At 46.0% G+C, this 19,236-nt stretch overlaps 1 protein-coding gene across 4 annotated transcripts; it reads left to right on the top strand.

Moving 5' to 3' along the window:
* The first annotated feature begins 39 nt into the window (after positions 1–39).
* MIGA2 (mitoguardin 2) lies at positions 40–18,632 on the top strand. Of its 4 annotated transcripts, none has more exons than XM_042786827.1 (16): positions 40–66; positions 1,676–1,918; positions 2,554–2,764; positions 3,669–3,781; positions 6,157–6,274; positions 6,776–6,915; positions 8,413–8,530; positions 8,719–8,819; positions 9,307–9,422; positions 9,857–9,929; positions 10,589–10,675; positions 11,329–11,427; positions 11,935–12,069; positions 12,696–12,749; positions 13,695–13,811; positions 14,437–18,632. In XM_042786827.1, the coding sequence occupies exons 2-16, from the start codon at positions 1,823–1,825 to the stop codon at positions 14,635–14,637; spliced, it is 1,779 nt and encodes a 592-aa protein (XP_042642761.1). In that variant the 5' UTR covers positions 40–66; positions 1,676–1,822; the 3' UTR covers positions 14,638–18,632. The 4 variants fall into 4 exon arrangements, with proteins under 4 accessions (XP_042642761.1, XP_042642763.1, XP_042642762.1 ...); XM_042786829.1 differs by having other exon boundaries at positions 61–167; positions 2,569–2,764; XM_042786828.1 differs by having other exon boundaries at positions 61–167; positions 8,416–8,530.
* Positions 18,633–19,236: the final 604 nt, after the last annotated feature.

Here is a 19,236-nt window from a genome sequence, read left to right as displayed (position 1 = left end):
GGGGAAGGGGAGGAGGGGGCACGCGATGGTTTTGCCTCACCGCGGTTGGCCCCGCCTCCGCTCAGGGTAGGTTGCGGCGCGGGGGAAGGAGACGCTGCCCTTCCGCGGCCATGGCGCGCGCCGCGGGGGAGAGGGCGCTGAGCGTGGCCGCGTGCCCCCCCGCCGCGGTGAGTGGTGCCGCCCGCGCTCGCTCGCGGGGGCCGGGCCGGACGGGCTGCACCATCGCTGGGGGGGGGGGGGGGAAATCGGAGGCAGGGACCTCCGGGTGGAACCGGGCCTAGGGGGGGGTGGGACACACCGGGGTGCAGAGGGGTGCGGGACCCCCCGGGATGCACGGGTGCGGGAGACTTGTAGATGCCGAGGGTGTCCCCGGGGTGCGTGAGTGCAGGAGGGCCCGGGGGATGCCCCAGGTGTGCGAGGGGCCTGAGGGGACCCCAGGGTGCGGCGGCATGAGGGGTGCCGGGGGTGTGGGGATGCTCCGGGGATGCAGAGGGCCCGGGAGCCCCGTTTGTTGCGCCCCAGCTTGCTGCAGTGCTGGTACGGGGTGTCCTGTGGGGAGCTCCTTGCCGCGGGGCCTGCCTGGCCAGTGGGTTTAACACCTTGGGGTGCCTTGGCAGGGCTGTGGGGAGATGCCCCGCACAGAGGGATTTCACTGGTGCCTTGCTGCATTTGCTTTCCAGCCAGGCATAGTAACCCCCAGGCTGTTTTCTGTGCCCAAAATTTCTTGCACTTTGCCCTCCTCATCTGCTCCGGCCAAAACGTTGTGTTTAACCTTGTGGGGAGAGCTCGTCACCCGTGTCTGGTCCCTGCGGGCTTCTGCCACCTTGAACCCACTTCCAAACGTGGCTGCCAGACCGGGTTACACCACCCCACGGGCAGTGGGGTGTGAGGTTGCTGTCAGCCTTGAGGTCAGAGATTGTCACGCCGCTGTAACACCCGGGGTGGGTTTAGCTTGTTGGTGTGGGGAGACACTGGAGCCTGCTGTGGCTGGAGTGCGGCCACACGCAGGGTAAGAGCAGCGTCTCCTCGCTGCAGCGAGGGTGGATTGCTGCAAAGGCTGGTCTGGCAGGGAGCGGGACCAAAGGGTTTATAACTTCGTGGTGTTTAAAAGGTGATTTCCCCCCCGCTGGTTTCAACACATTCTTCTGTAGCTCTGTTCTTGACATGAAGCTTGTCCCTGCTCCCCAGTTCCCAGCACAGCCAGCAAAGCTCTGTGTAAACTCCAGCAGTTCTGAAACCTCCTGGGCAAACACCCCTTGGCTGGTGACGCCTGAGCAGGTCTTTGACACACAGAAAACTGAGCAAGAGCAGAGTTTTGCCAATGAAAGTGTACATGTGGTTATTTGTAATAGTTGGGGTTTTTTTTTATTTATATGGGACTGCAAACAAAGTCCCTCCAACCATGTGCAGCCAGTTCTGGTGCATTTAGAAATCTCTGGCAGCTGTTGAGCCCAAGGATGCTGCTGCTGTAGAGCAGTTTGGGAGTCTGACCCCATGGCTGGTAGGACAAGCAAAAAAATTGCTGCTGTTGGTGAGAAGATGCCTTAGATCTCCTGCTTGGCTCTAGTGGCACTGCTGCTCCGAGTGATCTGGCGTGTTGTTTGTGAAGTGCAGTACAATGAGATGCAGGTCGCATGTTCCCTTCACTCACCTGATTTTTCTATTCTTCCTGCAGGAGGAGGATTGCTGGATGAAGGCTGACACCAGGACTCTGAGCCAGATGCCAGAGAAAAGTTGGATTTCTTTGTGAGCAGCTCACGCAGCTTCCACAAGTGCCCTTCCCCTTTGTGGCTCCTGGAGGCGCCAAGATCCTCATTCAGACATGGCATTTAGAAGGACGGAGGGAATGTCCGTCATCCAGGCGTTGGCAATGACAGTGGCAGAGATCCCTGTGTTTGTTTACACAACGTTCGGGCAGGTAAAACAATCATGAAAGGCTTTTTGGTTGGGTTCCTTTGGTTTTCTCTTTGGGGGTTGTCTGTAGAGAGAGAAGAGTCTGTGTTAGTTGTGAGGGACAGAGGCATGACGGAGTGATGCTAGGGGACCTGGGCAGTGTGAGGGTTCGTAAGAATTGCATGGAGAGTTTGGGGGGGTGGGAGAAGGCTGCTCAGGGTGGGCTTGGAGAGGGGGAGAGAAGGGCTTTCCACATCCCAGGAGAACACTGGGGTTCAACCTTTCTCTTCTTCAAAAGCACTAGAAAAAGACTTATTTTAAAGATGATTAATATATTTCACACTTGTAGTAATGTGACACCTAGGGCAGTAAAGCTCAGCTACATACCAGGGTTTCAGAGCTGAATTTGGGTAACTCCAATTGCATCTGTTACGGGCTGTGTGCAAATTTTGCAGCGTGTTTTGGTAATGATAACTGAGACCAAGTTTCTCTGCTGCTAAGTCTTAGTTGTGTAGCAGGAGCTGTGTTTTCAGGGTGGGAGGGGGGAATGCCAAAGCATCTAATGTTTAAGACAGCTTTAAAGAAAAAAAAAAAAAAAAAAAAAAAGGGTGGTGGAATTGTTTTTTCATTGTTGCTCTTTCATATCTTTTGTGTTTAAAGTCTGTCTTCTCTCAGCTGCGGCTCTCTCCAGGCCTGCGTAAAGTGCTGTTTGCTACAGCTCTCGGGACAGTTGCGTTGGCTCTTGCAGCTCATCAGCTGAAGCGTCGTCGTCGTCGAAAGAAGCAGATTGCTCCAGAAAAATGCGGCTTTAAGCCTGGAGGAATCACAGTGCCCATCTTGCCAACCAGAAGGGTCTCCTCCGTGAAGAAAGGTTGGCCTTGCAGAAAGGGAAAATCTCTAAAAGCCTTTCGTGAGGAAGCAAAGAGGGTGTACAGGGAACAACGAGAAGTTCCTGACAGCTGGGGAGGGGGGAAGAGGAAAGAAGAGCCATTTGTGTAGTGCAGTGATGCAAAATGAAATTAGAAGCCTGAAGCACAGTGCCATGAGCAAGTGACACTGAGGTTTTCACCAAGGTTTGCAGTTCCCATCCCCCCTTCCTACAGAAAGATTGTGGACCTGTTATGCCATGCTTCCCCTGAGAATAATGATCGGGGGGCACGTGGTGACCTGGTTGCGTATTGATCTCGGTGATGCCAGTATGACGCCTGATCCTGCGTGCAGTCCTGTCGGCAAGGTTGGGTGGTGGAGGGGAGGGTGGCCTGGGCCAGGCTGGAGAGTCGGGAGTGTCTGTCCAGCTCTGTGGTGGCTCCTGGACCTTGGACAGCTTCTTCACCTGATTGTATTGATTTTTGGGGTAAGACTGACCAGGGTCCTCAGCAAAGCACTTTAGGGATTAAGCATTTGTTCTTCAAAACATATGAAAATCTTTTTAATCTTTAAGGATTTTTAATAATAACCAAGGGAGCAACGTCTGTGCTCTGTCTGGCCTGAGGGAAGTTGTAGGAGTTTCTTCTTGATGTTTTCCATTTGCCTCCTGCTATCAATAAGCAGTGAATAAATATTCATTCCTCAGCCTCAGATCCCCACTGATACCAGCTTTCTTAGTGTCTCAGAGCAAAAAAGAGCATACAGGAGATCTGTCACTAATTTCTAGGTATTGCATGCTGCTTTGCCCATTCTCAGTTACACTTGACAGGATGATGTTCCCCGCGCTATTCACAGTTGCAGTGAACTGGGCCTAAAATCCTGTTTTTGTGTGACCTTCCCAACTGCAGGATACTCCAGCAAAAGAGTCCACAGTCCTGGCAGCAAGAGCAATGACACGCTCAGCGGGATTTCCTCCATTGAGCCCAGCAAACATTCCAGTTCCTCCCACAGCCTCGCCTCGGTAAGGACCTTCTCAGCTGGGTTGGGAGAAGCAGGGCTGGGAGACGTGAGTGCACCTACCTGTAACAAGATCACTGAGTCCTTGGGCTTGTGCTGGCTGATGGATAACGCCAAAGCTTTTGGAGCAGAACAGGTTACAGTGTAATTATAGGGTGGTTTCTGATATTAACCTCGCAGTGACTGGAGTTGCCTGCATGAAGTCAGAGCAGCATTTTCCTGTGGCCAAGAGGGCATGTCACACTTCTCTGGCCAACGAGGGGCTGCAGGAGGGACTTGTGTGTGGGACATGGCTGTGATTCCTCAGGGCAGTCTGTGACCCCCTTGCGGAGCGGGGCTGGGTTGTTGTTGGGTCTCACAGCAGTGGGGAGCTTGTTTGCTTCCCTCTGTGGTGGGAGTTTGGGTGGCCCAGCAGCCCCTGTGCGAGCACAGCCTGTGCTGGGGCTGCTCACAGGTTGCTTGGTTGGTAAAACCAAGTTAACAACCAAAATCTGATAGCTCTATTTGGGAAACAGTGCAGGTTGAGAACACAGCCTAGTTGTTCTACCTCCTCCAAAGCCAATAAATACAGGTAATTCAAATACCCATAAATACAGGTAATTCAGGCTTAACCAGGCAGGAGAAGCCATCACTGCTTATAACCACCTCTTGTGAGACCAAACACAGAACTGCTGGGGAGCATTTGTGGCTTCAAGACCTGTTTTACATCCCCACTGCTCAAAGCCTTGCATGGTGCTGCTGGAGTAATAGACAGCATGAGCAAACCTCTGCAGCTTCGTGCCCTGCAACTTACTGTGAAACACCCCCTCGGTGCCAACCCTCCCGGGCTCGGCAGCTGGTTAGCAATGCTGGAGCAAGAAGAGGGAAGAATCACCCCTTTGAAGGGAGCTGTCGGCCAGCAGCACGCTACAGTATGTGCAGGCATTGCTGTATTTTACCTCTTCCTGCACAGTTAAAGCACCAGAAAGTTGCCAAAAATCTCTGCTGTCTCCAGCAGGCGGCAGTGCCGGCACGGCGCTGGCTGTGCAGCCCTGCACCAGTATTCCCCTGGGGTAACTGGGATATGATGGGATGTGTCAGTGCGGACTAAGCTGTGTCCAGCTCTGGCCTCCTTCCCACTGCAGGGACTCTCATGTCCATTTAATTCCCCCGTGGCTTCTCCCTTCCCACAAATACCATCCTGGGTTTGTATCACTGAAGTCTGTTTCTCTTTAGATAAAAAACTATATAAATTCCTTTATCCACTGCTGGTGCATGGGTGGGGATATCCATGCGGAGAGGGATCCGATCCTGTACCCCCTTCCTTGTGTGAGAGCTGAGTGTCTGTGATGCTGTACTTGTTGCTTTAATGTTACTTGATGGGAAAACAGCTCATCATTCGCACAGCTGCAGTTTCTGCCTGTTCTCTCATCTGCTTCCTGGGGCTCTTATTTGCCATCTAGTAAATAAGTCAGTAGCACTGAACTGATGATTTGTAGTTCTGGATCTCAGGGTGATTTATTAACACTTCACAGAGATTAATCAATGGAGAAAGGGCAAGAACTCATCTGTCACACAATTATTGCAGCTTTTTTTCTAGTATAGGCTCACATTTGGACATCTTTCTCTAAGCCATATGAAAACACTGGTCATTGTTAGCATTTGAACCCAGTGCTTTATTGGGTCAAACTTTAAGAGACATTTATGTGCTAGTGTGAAATTGGAGAAAGCTGACAGTTTGCTGTGTGGATCTTGGTGCTCAGTCGTCCCAGGAGAAGATTTGGTTACAAAGAGAAGAATGAGGATCCCACTGACCAAAGTCCTCAGCTGTATTTTTCCTGGTAACCTACTTCTTTGTTTGGACTGTGGTTGCCTCCCCCCAGCTTCCAGTGTTTTTTGTACAGACAGCTGGGGCTGATGTGAACTTTCTGTCAAAATCCTTACGCCTTTGTAGTGATTGCTTTGGAGCTTTCTTGGGCTGTTACCTCCATCAGTGCTCTCATGCTAGTGCTCACCATTGTACAGCTCGCTGTTTCCTAACAAAGCTGCAGTGTAAATAGGTTGGGAACACATTTCCTACACAACTTTCTGTGCTTTCAAAGACAACGCTGTGGTGCTGGGTGGAAAAGGGGGGGACTTCTCACCTTGCCTCCCCTCTCAACACCGTGTGGCTTTTAGCAGTTGACAGTGTAGTGTGAATCCAAGTGGGCAGGGGCTGGTAACCCGTGACACCTTCCCCTTCCCAGGCAAGGGAGTACTGATATGGGGAAGCACAAGGGAAAACATGGGAAATGGCTCATTGTTGAAATTTAACTGGTGGTGGTGTTTGTGTGGTCTTAACGTTACTACCCTCGGAGAGAATTCACGAGATATTTGCTACTCTCTGCTCCCCTCCTGCAGATGGTAGTAGTCAACTCTTCAAGTCCAACACCAGCATCAGTAGGGATGTGGGAGGCCCAGGCAGTGGGAGATGCTGGAGCCATTGGTGATTCCAGTGCAGAAAGCCTCTACGTCCAAGGTAAATGAACACAAGGGTAACATTGCTCTGGCAGGGGGGAGTTGTTTATTACTGTGAGAGCAAAAGGAGGGTGTAAACTGACATAAAATATCAGCAGCTCAGTGTAGGGCTCTAAAAGGAAGCTCCCATTCTCGACTTAAACTCAGTCACTCGTTAGTTATAAAAATCCCATATTCTCCTAAAGAAATATTTCTTCATTTTCTCAGTGAATAATATACTTCCACAATACTGTTCTTTGAGCAACAGGCTCATCTTGTGCGGAGAACAGTAATTTGGAAGTAACACAGCTGATGTGTTAACCAGTTTGGGGATGTTCTTAACTTATAATCCAGATTAAAACATATTTAAAAGGGAAAAAAAAAATAGAATACATTTACTTCTTCTTATCACTTGGAGAGAGGCTTCCCTTTTCGCTGCATTGACTGAGTGAGCAAAGAATTGTGCTGTATGGCTTTCTTCCTAAGTGGGACTCTCACAGCTTGTATTTGGTTGCATTGGCAGGCATGGAGCTGTTCGAGGAGGCCCTGCAGAAGTGGGAGCAGGCACTGACCATCAGGCAGAGGGACAGTGCTAGTACCAGCACCCCCGTGCCCTGGGACAGCAAGAAACAGCAAGAGAGCATGTCTGAGAACATCCCAGAGGTAGATCCCCACTTTTCCCTTGCATTTGCCAGCTTGGGAACATGCTGAAAGGCCAGCCTGGGTGCTGGAAGCAGTAATTAGTAGGAGGTTAAAAGAAGAGCAAATTAAGGGCAGGGTTGGGCCAGACTCTGTTTAAGAGCTGTCTATATCTGCGGATTTCTTATGCAATGTGAGTGGGTGTTTTTAATTTCTTTTGCTTTTTAATAAGTCTCGCCCCCTCATTCCCCAGCTTTTCTACCCACCTTCCAGCATCATGTCAGTCACTGTCATGCAAGTCCTCCAGTAGCAGAGACTGTGGTAGGAAAAGGCTACCGGCGAGGAAGAAATAGCTTTTTGTCTGGCAGTGTTGTGTCTGTAACTTTTTAACACTTTTTAAAGTGGAGATATTGATGGTCACTATCACTTCCTAGGAAACTGGGTGGAGAAGCAGAGGCCAGCTGCCTGCGAGTGTTAATGAGTAAAGCAAAGGGGTGACTTGGTTGGAGCAAAGTATGCCCCTGCTCACTGAGCAAGTGAGGCAGGAAGATGTGTAACTTGTTCAGCCTACAGCTACAGAAACCAGTGTTTTAGGACAACACCTTGCTGTCTTGGACTTGAGGACTATACAGGGAAGACCTCTGATAAGAGGAGATCCAAACTAGAATGGCTCAGTGACAGCCATGAGGCTAAGAAGAGCAGCTGTAGCTCAGGACTGTGAAAGGAGCTAAACCCAAGTCTCCAGGAGTTCTCACTGACAAAAAGTGTTCCCAGCCTCTTATAAACAGGGCCTGATGTATTAACTATGAGGGATATTTGTCTTCTGTGCAGGATAATATTTATCCAAGTCAAATCTGAATTGTCTTGTTGTCGCCCCTTGAAGAGTCTGATAGTGTTTCTAAAACTGACTTAAAAACAGTTGATTCATTATCACAATAGATTTTGTGCTTCTTGTTAATGCTTCTGTCTTCTGGGTGAGATACTCATGCAGACACAGGGGCATGAAGGCAAAATGCTGTGTAAGTCTTATTTTAGTTCCTTTTCTTTTTTTTTTCCCCATCCTCCTGAGCTGCTTACAGCAAACTTTGCTTATGCCCAGCACCTTAATTCAAGGACTCTGTTATCCAGTTCTGGATACTCCATTGTATTCAACACAGGTTTTCTGATGTGATTCCCTCTTGAAATTAGGCTAAAGTCACAAATCAGGAGAATTAAGTGATTTGTAACTCATTGAAATGCCTGTTTTTCTGGATGGCAGGTTAAAGTTCTTAAGTTCTTTCTTCGTTTTTTAACAAAATAGTGAAGCTAAAAAGCCAGAGGGTTTGAATAGGCTGTGTAGAAGCTTCTCTCTCCTTGTATTATTAGCTGCATTGTAGGATTAATGAGCTGTCTCTCCCTCTTTAAATCATTTAATCTGCAAACTGTAAATCCCATTTTACTGAAAATTTCCTTCCATATTTGTGCTGTCCATCTGTCTCTGCCCAGCTGGCTAACTAAGGGTGTCATTTATATATATTCAAGGAGGAATCCCAGAAAAGGGAGTTTGCCGAGAAGCTGGAGTCCCTCTTGCACCGAGCCTACCACCTCCAAGAAGAGTTTGGGTCTTCACTTCCGTCAGACAGCATGCTGCTGGATCTGGGTATGGGAGCCGGGTTAGAAATGCATTAAAATGCCAGTTTCCTGTCTGGTTTTATGCCTTTTCTGTAAGGTAAGGCAATGAAGTAGTGACAAAGTGCTGTTTGTGGGGGTGGGGGAGAGAGAGCACAGGAGCTAAGAGGAATGGTAGTCCACAAACTCCAACACATGCAGCTTCTTCCTCTCCTCCAGAGAAGACTTTAATGCTTCCATTGACGGATGGGTCATTGCGGCTTCGGACGGATGATGAAGACAGCTCAGTTTCCGAGGACTCCTTCTTCTCTGCAGCAGAGGTGACTTAAGTTTCAGCTGTGTGTCACAGTCCAGCTGCTTGGAGGGGAGCCGCAAAGGCAGTGGAGCCAAACACATCTTGGTAGAGGAAGATGATAAAACATGGAGCAACAGCCCCAGGCTGGGAGGTTCATGATGGATGTGAGGAAAAGCTGTTTAATTAGGGGCATGGTGCAGCCCTTTCCAACCAGCATTTCCATGTCATCTTCCTATCTACTGTAGAAAACATGCCATAACAGCTAGGAAAGTCCTGTAAATCTAATGTAATGTGGCTTGGTTGTATAAACTTTAGGGGATATTGAGCTGTGTCAGAGCTGAGACGGCTTTGAAATTGGGAGGGAAAAGAAATATCTTTGCACGAAATAATTGGCACTGACAGTAGTTTGCTAGCTGAAGAAGACACATCTTGCTTGTGCGCAGTCTCTTGAGTATTTGCAAATACTTAACAAGATCATTTTATTCTTCCCCTACCTCTTGCCACCTCTACAGCTCTTTGACTCTCTCCACTTTGAGGAAATACCATTCCACCTCTCTAAGCCAGTAGCAGCGTATGAAGAAGCTCTGCAGTTAGTGAAAGAAGGGAAAGTTGCGTGCCGGACGCTGAGGTGAAGTGCCAGCTGGAGTTGTGGGTCCTTGTGTTGAGGCTCCCTTGAGCAGTGTGAACACATCATTTGCCTCTGGACAGCCTTATAACCCGAAAAACCCTTTGGGGTCGGAAACTCTTAGCATCCTTTCTACTGGTTTGGAATTCCCAGGGAAATAGCCCCAGGTTTTAGGACACATGTCAAGAAAGGGTAATCGTCCCAGCAAATTAGTAATGAGAAATGTGCCTGTTCTGTGTGGCCAGCTGGCACAGTCCTGTGCTGTAACAGCCTTTGCAGAGGTGCTGTGGTCCCCCAGAGAGCTGTGCAAAGGGAATGCAGTTGTTACTTTCTCCTAGGCACAGACCGGGAATTATTTTTTTTAAGGGAGCATAGTTGTTAGGAACACAGGCATCAGAAGAGCTGAAATTTATGCAGTCCTTCCCTTTTACCTCTAGGACAGAGCTCCTTGGCTGCTACAGCGACCAGGATTTCCTCGCAAAGCTGCACTGTGTCAGGCAGGCCTTCCAGGTGAGCACGGCTCAAGGCTCCTGGGTTCCTGTGGCGCATTGATGCCAGCAGTATGCTCTCCTCTGTTCAGGGGTAAAGTCTTTGCTCCTCCAGATCAAGTAAAAGCAGCAGCAGCAGCAGCCCAAGCTCCCCTTGCTTAACTCTGTAATCCCATCCTGTTCAATTTCATTTGGAGAGAGGATCCCCTGGTCCCTGTGCCCAGCTTGAGTGTTGGTTACATGGTCACTGACGCTGCTTCAGTTCTGGGAAGTCAAAGTTTGGTAGTTTCAGAGCTGCCCAGGAGCTGCTACTCTCACTTAAGAGCTTTTCACTGGGCTGGAGTTAAATCTCTGAAGTGAGGGAGCAAGGTTTCCTTCTCCTTACTGTGATCTGCATCCCAGCAATGTACGTCTAGAGCAAACAGCAGTTTTTGTGCCCTGGTCCCACTGTCGCTGGCTTCCAGGCCTCTGTTCTTGCCTCTTCCAGTCTTTCAGACTAATTTTAAATTTGCTTCCTGGAGGAGAGCATTTTTGTTTAGATTCTAGTCTCCAGCTTATTAAAGGTTTATGATACTGGTGTATGCAGCATTGCACTGGTTTATGTCCTCTTCTATTTTCTCCCAACTTAGAATTCATGTGGGTGTAGGCACTCACTGGAGACTTCTTGTGTTCCCTTTGTAGGAGCTGCTGGAGGATGAAAGCAATCAACTGTTTTTTGGGGAGGTTGGGAAGCAAATGGTGATAGGACTGATGACAAAAGCTGAAAAGGTAGGATGTCTGTATACAGTTTAGCTGTGTCTTGTGAGTGCAGGGATGCTTGTTCTTCCATCCCAACCCAGAGTTTTTCCATTGTCTTGTAAGGAGAAAACTTCATCTGGATGCTGGTGACTATTGCAAGAAATAAAATGTATGTGCTTTTAATCTTGTTTAACCAAATTCTCTTGAAAGAACCTCTCTGTGTAGCTCCTGTCCACAGTCTGATACTGTACCTCACTGGAGCGAACAAATGGTAAAGGCTGTGCATCAGCAATGGCATTGTCTCAAGGAATATAGGAAAGGGAAAAGAATCAAACTATACTAGCTCTCAGATCACTGGCTTAGTCACTGGTCGTCCCCTAAACAGGGAGATTGTTGATTGCAGTGTTAGTCCCTTACTGGCTTGGTTTGCTTACAGGTGTCTCTTGCTACTTCCTTGAAGAAAGTCAAGCAACACAGGTGCTTTGAGTCAGAGCTGAACCCAGGGCCATCCATGCCTCCCAGAAATAGATTCCCTCTTTCTGCACAAAGACTGTTCTGGCTAAAATCTTCAGCCAGTTTCATCCATTGATGTTTATATTAGCTCAAAATAGAGTCATCAGACGGGTGAAATGTGCCCACAACTGTTGTACCTTCTGAAGTGTTTTGTTTCTCTGTGTTCCCAGAATCCTAAAGCTTTTCTAGAAAGCTACGAGGAGATGCTGCGTTATGCGCTGAAACAAGAGACCTGGCCGACTACTCAGCAGGAGCTGGAGGGAAGAGGGGTTGGTAACAGTGTTCTCTCTAGAAAGTTGCAGAGGAGTTGGAGGATAATGAATAGGTAGAAATGGCCCAGGAGTGAAAGAACTGCTGCTGAAATATGATTATTTTGCAACTGTTCATTGCTGGGGAAGGCAAGGGGAAAACTCGCTGTTGGGGTGTTTAAACTTCATGGCAAATCTTGCCTTCAGCAATGTCAGCACTACTGTGGTTAAGAAAAACCAAAACCCCAACTCAAAATCCCAACTTCTTCTAGAGGGCACAAGTTACTATCTGTAGGTCCGTAAGATTTGTTTGCCCTTTGACTGGGCTTTTTCTAAACACAGGATTAATAAGTCTCTTGGCCAGCCCCTCTCTGGGGGCTGTGAACTCAGCATACACAGTTCGGTCCTCCTGCCTTGATGGCAAACTTCAGCTCATTACGTTTTGTTGCTTCAGAGCAAAAGAGTAAAGTCCATCTCCTTTTTTTTTTTAAACCTGTCTCCTTTACAGCCTGTTCTGCTCTCTGACAGGTGGTATGCATGAGTTTCTTTGATATTGTGCTGGATTTCATCCTTATGGATGCTTTTGAGGATCTGGAGAACCCGCCCTCCTCCGTGCTGGCTGTGCTGCGCAACCGCTGGCTCTCTGACAGCTTCAAGGAGACGGTGTGTTAAACGGGGAGTCGTTGCACTGAGCATGAGATCGCAGTGCCAGGGCTAGAAAAAGAGTATAACCTCAGCTGTCCTGGCTGAGCTGAATTTTCTCTTTAGAAATACCATGCTTTCCTGAAGCTCTAAACAAGTGTTCTGGTACATGTAAATTGTTTACAGGAAAGCCTTCCTTATTTTGAAAGCATCTGGTTGGCTCCAGTAGACTTATTTTTCTAGTGACTGTTATCAGACACTGAGGCTCAAATAGCAGCATTTTCCTCTAGTCCTGGCCTCCAGCTGCATATTTAAGACTGATTAGTTTCACAGATGGAGAAGATGGTGGTTGGGAGGCACCTTTTAACAGTTGTCTGCTTACAGTCTGCATTCTGGAGTATTTGGCAACTATGTCAGATCATATTAGCAATCTTCAAAAACATTTTGGCTTTTCTGGAATGGGTCAGGAGTGGCCAAATCTACTTCCAGTTCACCTCACTAAAATCCGTTGGCATAAAATGGCCACTGCTTTGATATTTTGATGTTTTGTTGGGTTTTTGTTTTGTTTTGGTCTGTGGTTTTTTTTTTTTTTTTTTTTTTTTTTTAAGTAATCCCAGTAACTGATGGTCTCTCTCCATCAATCATAGGCTCTAGCAACTGCCTGCTGGTCAGTTCTGAAAGCAAAAAGGAGGCTTCTGATGGTAAGCAAAATTAGTTAAAAGGGAAAGAATCTAATGTATTTGAAGCTGAAGAGGTAACGCCTAAATCTCTACAAAATACAAAATCTGAGTGGAATGAAACTGAACTGAATTGCATTCTCTGTGATGCTTTAGCGTGCTGGGGTCCTGCTGTCATTGTGCCAGTGCCATGCCAGTGTTTTACTGAATCAGTCTGAGTTTATCGTCACTTTTTCTCAACATGAGGATTCAAAAGACAATGTCTGGTATTCCCTCTCCCAGCTCAGAATACCATAGGAATGGTCGCAGACACCAAACAACAAGGGGCTGCTCCTGAATTGCAGTTTCCCTGCTGGCAGCGCAACACACTTCCCTTCCCGATGCTCATTGCTGACTAGCTGTTAGTTGATGTGTTTCCCTTAAATCTGTGGCTTTCTAAACTATCACAGCAGATGAGTTCATGGACCTGGGGAACAGGAAACCACAACTTCACAGTCCCGGTTCTGCCACAGGGTCTGTGGCCTCTGGCAAGTTTTCAACTCTTATCCCACAACCAGCTGGTATGACTGGGTGTGCCTTGTGAGAAGGTACAGAGAGAAATAAGGGTGTTGGAAGCTGTATTGGTGCTGTCATGCAGTAGCTTTGTCTTGGATATTTGCATGCCCTTTCTGGCTTGGTCCAGTGATTATAAATAGTCTATAAAGACTGCCTGATTGCCTTTCATTTTCTTCTATTTATTTTCCTCCTGAAATAGTAGTTTAGAAACGTGAAGGTAGAAGGCTTTAGTCATCCTTCAAGGGATCTGAAAGATAAATGTAATTCTGCAGGAAGAGATGTTCTTAAGTAGCTCTTGACTTCAGTTACTGAAGCATGGCGCTTTCTGGCAGGGACTTTGGTAGTGGATATGGAATAAGATGCTAATTCTGTCTGAGAACCAAGACCAACCGATTCTTCCATTCCCTGTGACAGGTACCAGATGGCTTTATCTCTCATTTCTACTCCGTATCGGAGCATGTCAGTCCTGTTCTAGCCTTCGGTTTTCTGGGGCCCAAGCAACAGCTATCTGAAGTCTGCAGTTTCTTCAAGGTAAGATGGCTTTTCTGTACCTAATCTGTGTGGGACTCCTGCTGTCTTCTGGTTTAAAGCTGTTGATGTGTGCTTTTGGTGACTGATGTGGCATTTAGAAACTTAGCTCTGTACAAAAACCTTCTAAAAATCACAGGTTTTTGAGGTGGAGATTGCTGAATTCAGATTGATTAAAAATTCCCAGCACAGTTTACCAGAACCAATAGCAAAAATGTGTGATGAGATCAATTTATACCATCAGCATTGGAAAAGGTTACAGGTGCATACACTGAAAGAATACCCTGTCAAAGTACGTGGGATCTACCAAGATACATATTTGATCTTAAAGCCTAAGTCCTCTTGTAGATAATATCATGAGAGTCTGTGTTGCATTCATTAAATGTTTGTGTGGATATTGCCATGGACATCAGCATTGCTTTCCTGACTTCAGGAGCTCTGCTGTCCTGTTTCAGAGGCGTGAGGGGGTCTAGGCACAAAAGTAATACCCAGCCTGAAGCAAATCTTTGCTTGGATGGCAGACATGCAAAATTCCTTATGGGGTTCTCTGCTTGCTGCAGTCTGGGTACCTGGTGTTGGCAGGTGGGAGGAGGTCTCCATACTGTAAACCTTCTTTTTGTCTTTGCAGCACCAGATAGTACAATATCTGAAGGACATGTTTGATTTGGACAACGTGAGATACACAACAGTGCAGTTGCTGGCAGAAGACATTTTGCAGCTGTCTCGGCGGCGCAGTGAGATCCTCTTGGGATATCTGGGCACCGAGACTTCCTCTGAGATGAACGGCATGCTTCCTGGTGAAAATGAGCCACTGAAGGAACTAATCTGATCTCAGTCAGGGGAGGAAAACAGTTTTGTACAAGGACCTTTTTCCTCCCAAAGATGGATAAAACTACCTGCAATGTGCAGTGGTGGCAGCAATGACTATCTCAACACACAGCAACCTGGTGGGACCTTCTGCTTTTTGTAGCCAGTAGTGTTTGCTGGGATGGATCCAGGACCACTTGCCAGCTTATGGTTTGAATTTCTTCTTTGTTCCACCTTCCTGTTCTTTTTATTATTATTATTATTATTATTATTTTTAATGTGTCATATAAACCACGAACTGCCTGGGCCCAGATTTTTGCCCAATTCACTTGAATAGGGCAACACATATACCTGTTTTGCCTGTGTGTTTTCTGGGACGTAATCCCTAACGTTTACGATTGTGTGTGAGAGCAGGAACATCATTGGTAAATTCTCCACTTGACCTTTAGCTTCTCAAGGAGGCTTTGTTTGCTTTGGGATTTTTATTATCATTCTTCTCTGCTGTGTTTCTACAAACATTACTGCTGATTTTACTGTACATGTTTTAACACGTGCAACGTGACTAGCAAAGATTTCTTTCCCAGGGAGGAAGAAATATTTCTATAAAGCACTGAAGTAAAATGCAGACTTTTGTAACCAGTCTGAAGCTCTAAGGAAGTTGGTCTGTTCCCTCTGTGTTGCTGCTCTTTGCAGGCCAGATGATGAGCTCTGTGCCATGGTCATCCTTGCTTAGGAGATAGCTGAGGTCTATGTTTGCCCCTAAGGCAAGCTAGTGTGAGGAGGGGGTGGATCTTCATCCTGCCTGGGTATGCACAAAGTCTTTAACATCCATCAAAGTGCCTTGCTGTATTTCAGAATGAACCAGCAGCAGTTTTTGCTGGGTAGGAGGTGTGGGGTGTACACAAGCAGAGGGAACTGGTATAGCGTGGTGCCCGTTTCTATTATGCACAAGGTAGTAAGATGTGTGGGTGTTGGATGTGCTGTACAAAAGGGGTTATGTGTGCAGGTAGCTGGAGAGCTGGGATCAAGCTGCTAGAGAGGAAACGACTCTTTATAGTCTGTCAATCCTAAGAAACAGTGTAGTTCTGGGTATAGATCAAATGCATGTGTATGTATGGCCTTGTAGTGCTGGTGCAGGCTCTTCTCAAATGATGTGATCCTGACTGCACAGCTGGCACCTGAAATCTGGCTGCTTTGGGACATGTGCTGAGTTGGATACTAGCGTAGGATAGCAGCAGTGGATTGCGCTGGACTGGAGGCAGTCCTGGCTTTTGTGTGAGGTTTGCAGTGATTTGCTGAGTTCTCTGTGAGTGCTATGCCACAAATTAAGGTTGAGGGTCCAGCCTGCGCTTTCTCCAGTTTCAGTCCACATACAGCTCCAAGTCCCAGCCTCAGAACGAGGAGGTGTTCAGGGAGAAAAAAATGAGGACGTTCACAAACACATAAGCTTCACTATGGTTTTTTTTTTTTTTTCTCCACGCTGATTAGTTACCCCTTGTGTCTGTTCCAGGTAAAAGGGATAAGTCTTATTTAGCCATATTTTTGCAAGGGAAAATAAGTACATAAGAATCTGGAGTTTCCATATGAGTGGAAAGTCAGTGCATGGGCTTGGAGAATACAAATGTCTTCTTTCTTCCTCTTCACATATTTAATGTGGATTCTTCTGGTAAAAGCAGGAAGGAAGTGAACAGGAAAAAAAGTAAACAGGAGGATGTAAAAGAAGTAGATAAATGCTCCTGAGATGCTTGCAAGAGGGTAAATGTAGAGCATGTAACATCTGTTGCTCTTATGAGCACATCAGATTGATGTGGTTTATCCTGAAGACGGGATTAATTCAATAAACAAGACAGTGCTGAGGCAGAAGTGAGGAACAGCTGACCCAAGTGAGGCTGCATGAAATAAACTGTTACGGAAAGGACAGCAATTGAAACTAGGAAAGGTCTCTGAGGTGTCATGCTCATGGCAGCATGCAGTGAGAGAAGAAACAGAGATGTTGTATTAGCATGACACACATGCTCTGTGTAAACTATGATTCAAAAGTACGTTATATTCTGAAAGCAAGTTACTTTGCCAAAAAAAAAATGTTTCTAGTGCTTTGTGCTCTTGTGTGACTGGTTTAGAAGAAAGAATAACTTCAGCAGCTTTGTGTAGTGGTTAAAAAGATGCTAAAATGTGAAGATAAATGTAATAAGATGGATTGTAATTCTAAACAATCAATGCTGTTAATTTTTCATTTTTAGAGAGGTTTTATGTGTATTTATTTACTACTTTGAGTGTCTTTTGCCCTCAGTGTTTGGGGCAGCTTGCCTGCTTTGTGTACAAAGAACACTGGCTGCTGACTTTGGTCTTTTCGCATCCTTGCAGGAGAGGATACTGAAACAGGGTCCCCATGAAGCAAACACTAACTTGCACTGCAGCCTTTTAAGCTAAGAAATTGTAAATTCTTAATCAAATGGAAGAAAGACCATTTTATTACAGCTTTATGCTTTTACGTAGTCCTTATTGCAAACAGGGTATGCTGCTCTCCCAGTGAAGGTGAAGAGGAATCTTCCTCAGTATCTGCAGCTTCTTGAATGTTGAGTTCTCCCCTTCTGCCCACCAACACTAACTTGCATCTGCACAAGCCAATGTCTGCTGACACAAACTGATTTTCTCTTTACTGGGGAGGATGTTAAACCTCTCTGCATGCTGCACCCCCCCGCCCAGTTCACTGCTGCTCTTTCTCCCTACCCAACCCCAGCGTAGCTTGAAAGGCAGAAGAAAGGTGTTTGCACCCTCTGAAGGGTACTGTTCAGATCAGCAGGTTCAGAGGAGCTGTTCCTGTGGAAGAAGCTCTCCTTGACTTGAGGGGTGGTGGTCAGTGACCTGCTGTGTTCAGCTCTTTTGGATGCAATGCTGAGCAGGGGCTCAGGCTGCTTTCGCTGATCCCATCCAGAGCAGGGCTTGGCCCAAATGGTAATCACCTCATACTCATGTTTTGCAGAGTAGAGTAAAAGGTTATGACAAAACAACTGTCTGCCCTCTGGCTTCATAAGAGATCACTAGAAAATCCTTCTTTTCCCAGCAGATTGTGTTTTAGCAAAGGAAATTCTTCAGTATTAGTAGCAGATGAGATATATATTTGGGTAGAATCTCTAGAGATAAGATATTTGCCTTTTTTATAATGAACCCTTATTCTCAAGGGGTTAAATCATTCTGGGCTGACACTTGCAAGATTTTAACACTGATGGGGATTTAAAGTGGTTTAGCAGCTATGAAATGAAATCCTTCAATAGTTTCTGATGCTTAAACAGAGTTTCAAATATGCATGACTTTCAGTTTTTATGTGGAGGTTGTAACAAGCTTCACCAGTGGTTAAAGTACATACTCAGTACTTTAGTATGTATGTAGAGACTACACCAAATGGCTCTAGGAGGGTCTTTATCATCTTTAAAGCACAAATACATTAATAAAAAAAATACGAGGAAAAATCTGCCTTGTATCTATGAGATCAGTGTGGCTTTGAAGAGCATGACTTGTGCCATCTCATACAAGGAGGTGGGAAAGCAGGATTTTATTTAACCCTCTTCAGTAGAACATTCCTCTACCATATGTGAAACTAATGAATGTAAACTTGTGCCTACTTTTTCTTGATTTCCTAAAGGTGTAAAAACCTGTTGTTTTGCTTCTTTCTTTTCCTTTGCAGATAATTTTTTTATTTTTAAATACCTTTAATCTTAGGATGTGGGCATTACAAGTCAAATAAAACTTTCCTTCACATTTGTGCTTTTTGTTTCTAAGTTTCCTGGTAAAACTTGCTCAGTCTGGTTTCTGATTTAGGTGACAGTTGTGGTGACACCTCTGGTGCTAGAGTGATGGTATAAAACAAGGCTCTTTCTTCCTAGAGTCAAAATGCTAAACTTACAGCAAGTAAACTTAAGGGTTTTGTTTGCATGGGGAGTCTTCCTGGTTCTACTGAAGACAAGTACTTCAATTAAGCAGGCTATAAAATAAACAAGACAACTCATTGTACTTTGAGCAGTGGTTGAGAACTGTGGTGTTTCATTTTCCAGAATTTTCTTTTTCTGTGGTGGTTTGATTGTGTTTCGGTGTGGTGTGGGTAGGCTAGCAGACTATGATAAAGTGATAACAGAAATCCCAGTGAGGAGCAGAATCTCTTAAACATTGTCCAAGTTCTTGTAGCATACTTATCAGCCTCCCAAACTATGTGAAAGAAACCCAGAGTAAAGACTGTGGGTTGGTATCAGAGATGCCCATCTGCTGAGCAATGCAGGAAACTCGTCTTCTCCTCTTCTGAAGCAATTACAGTATGTTTAAATACTTTCATTTTCAAATGATACAGAAACCAGATTGAGTCAGATAGGCTGTTTGCTTCCACACTGATTAAGATTTCATCCATACACTTTCAAAAAAAAAAAAAAAAAAAGCACCTTCATTAACATTAATGCAAACCTGCCATGAACTATGCTATATGCAAATAAAATGTTCATGAATAGGAAAATTTTTGTCTCATGCCACACCCTGAACGTTAGTTGAAAGAGTTAAAATGAGTTTATCTTAGTTTCCATGGTGTCAGACTGTATACTCATTACATCTCCAGAGCAGCTTTGTGCTTTCTTAT

This window comes from Tyto alba, unplaced genomic scaffold (genome assembly GCF_018691265.1).
Source record: "Tyto alba isolate M040663 unplaced genomic scaffold, T.alba_DEE_v4.0 Super-Scaffold_11, whole genome shotgun sequence".
Taxonomy (NCBI): Eukaryota; Metazoa; Chordata; class Aves; order Strigiformes; family Tytonidae; genus Tyto; species Tyto alba.
Note: the sequence above shows the minus strand (reverse complement) of the source record. Positions and strands in the feature narration are given on the sequence as shown.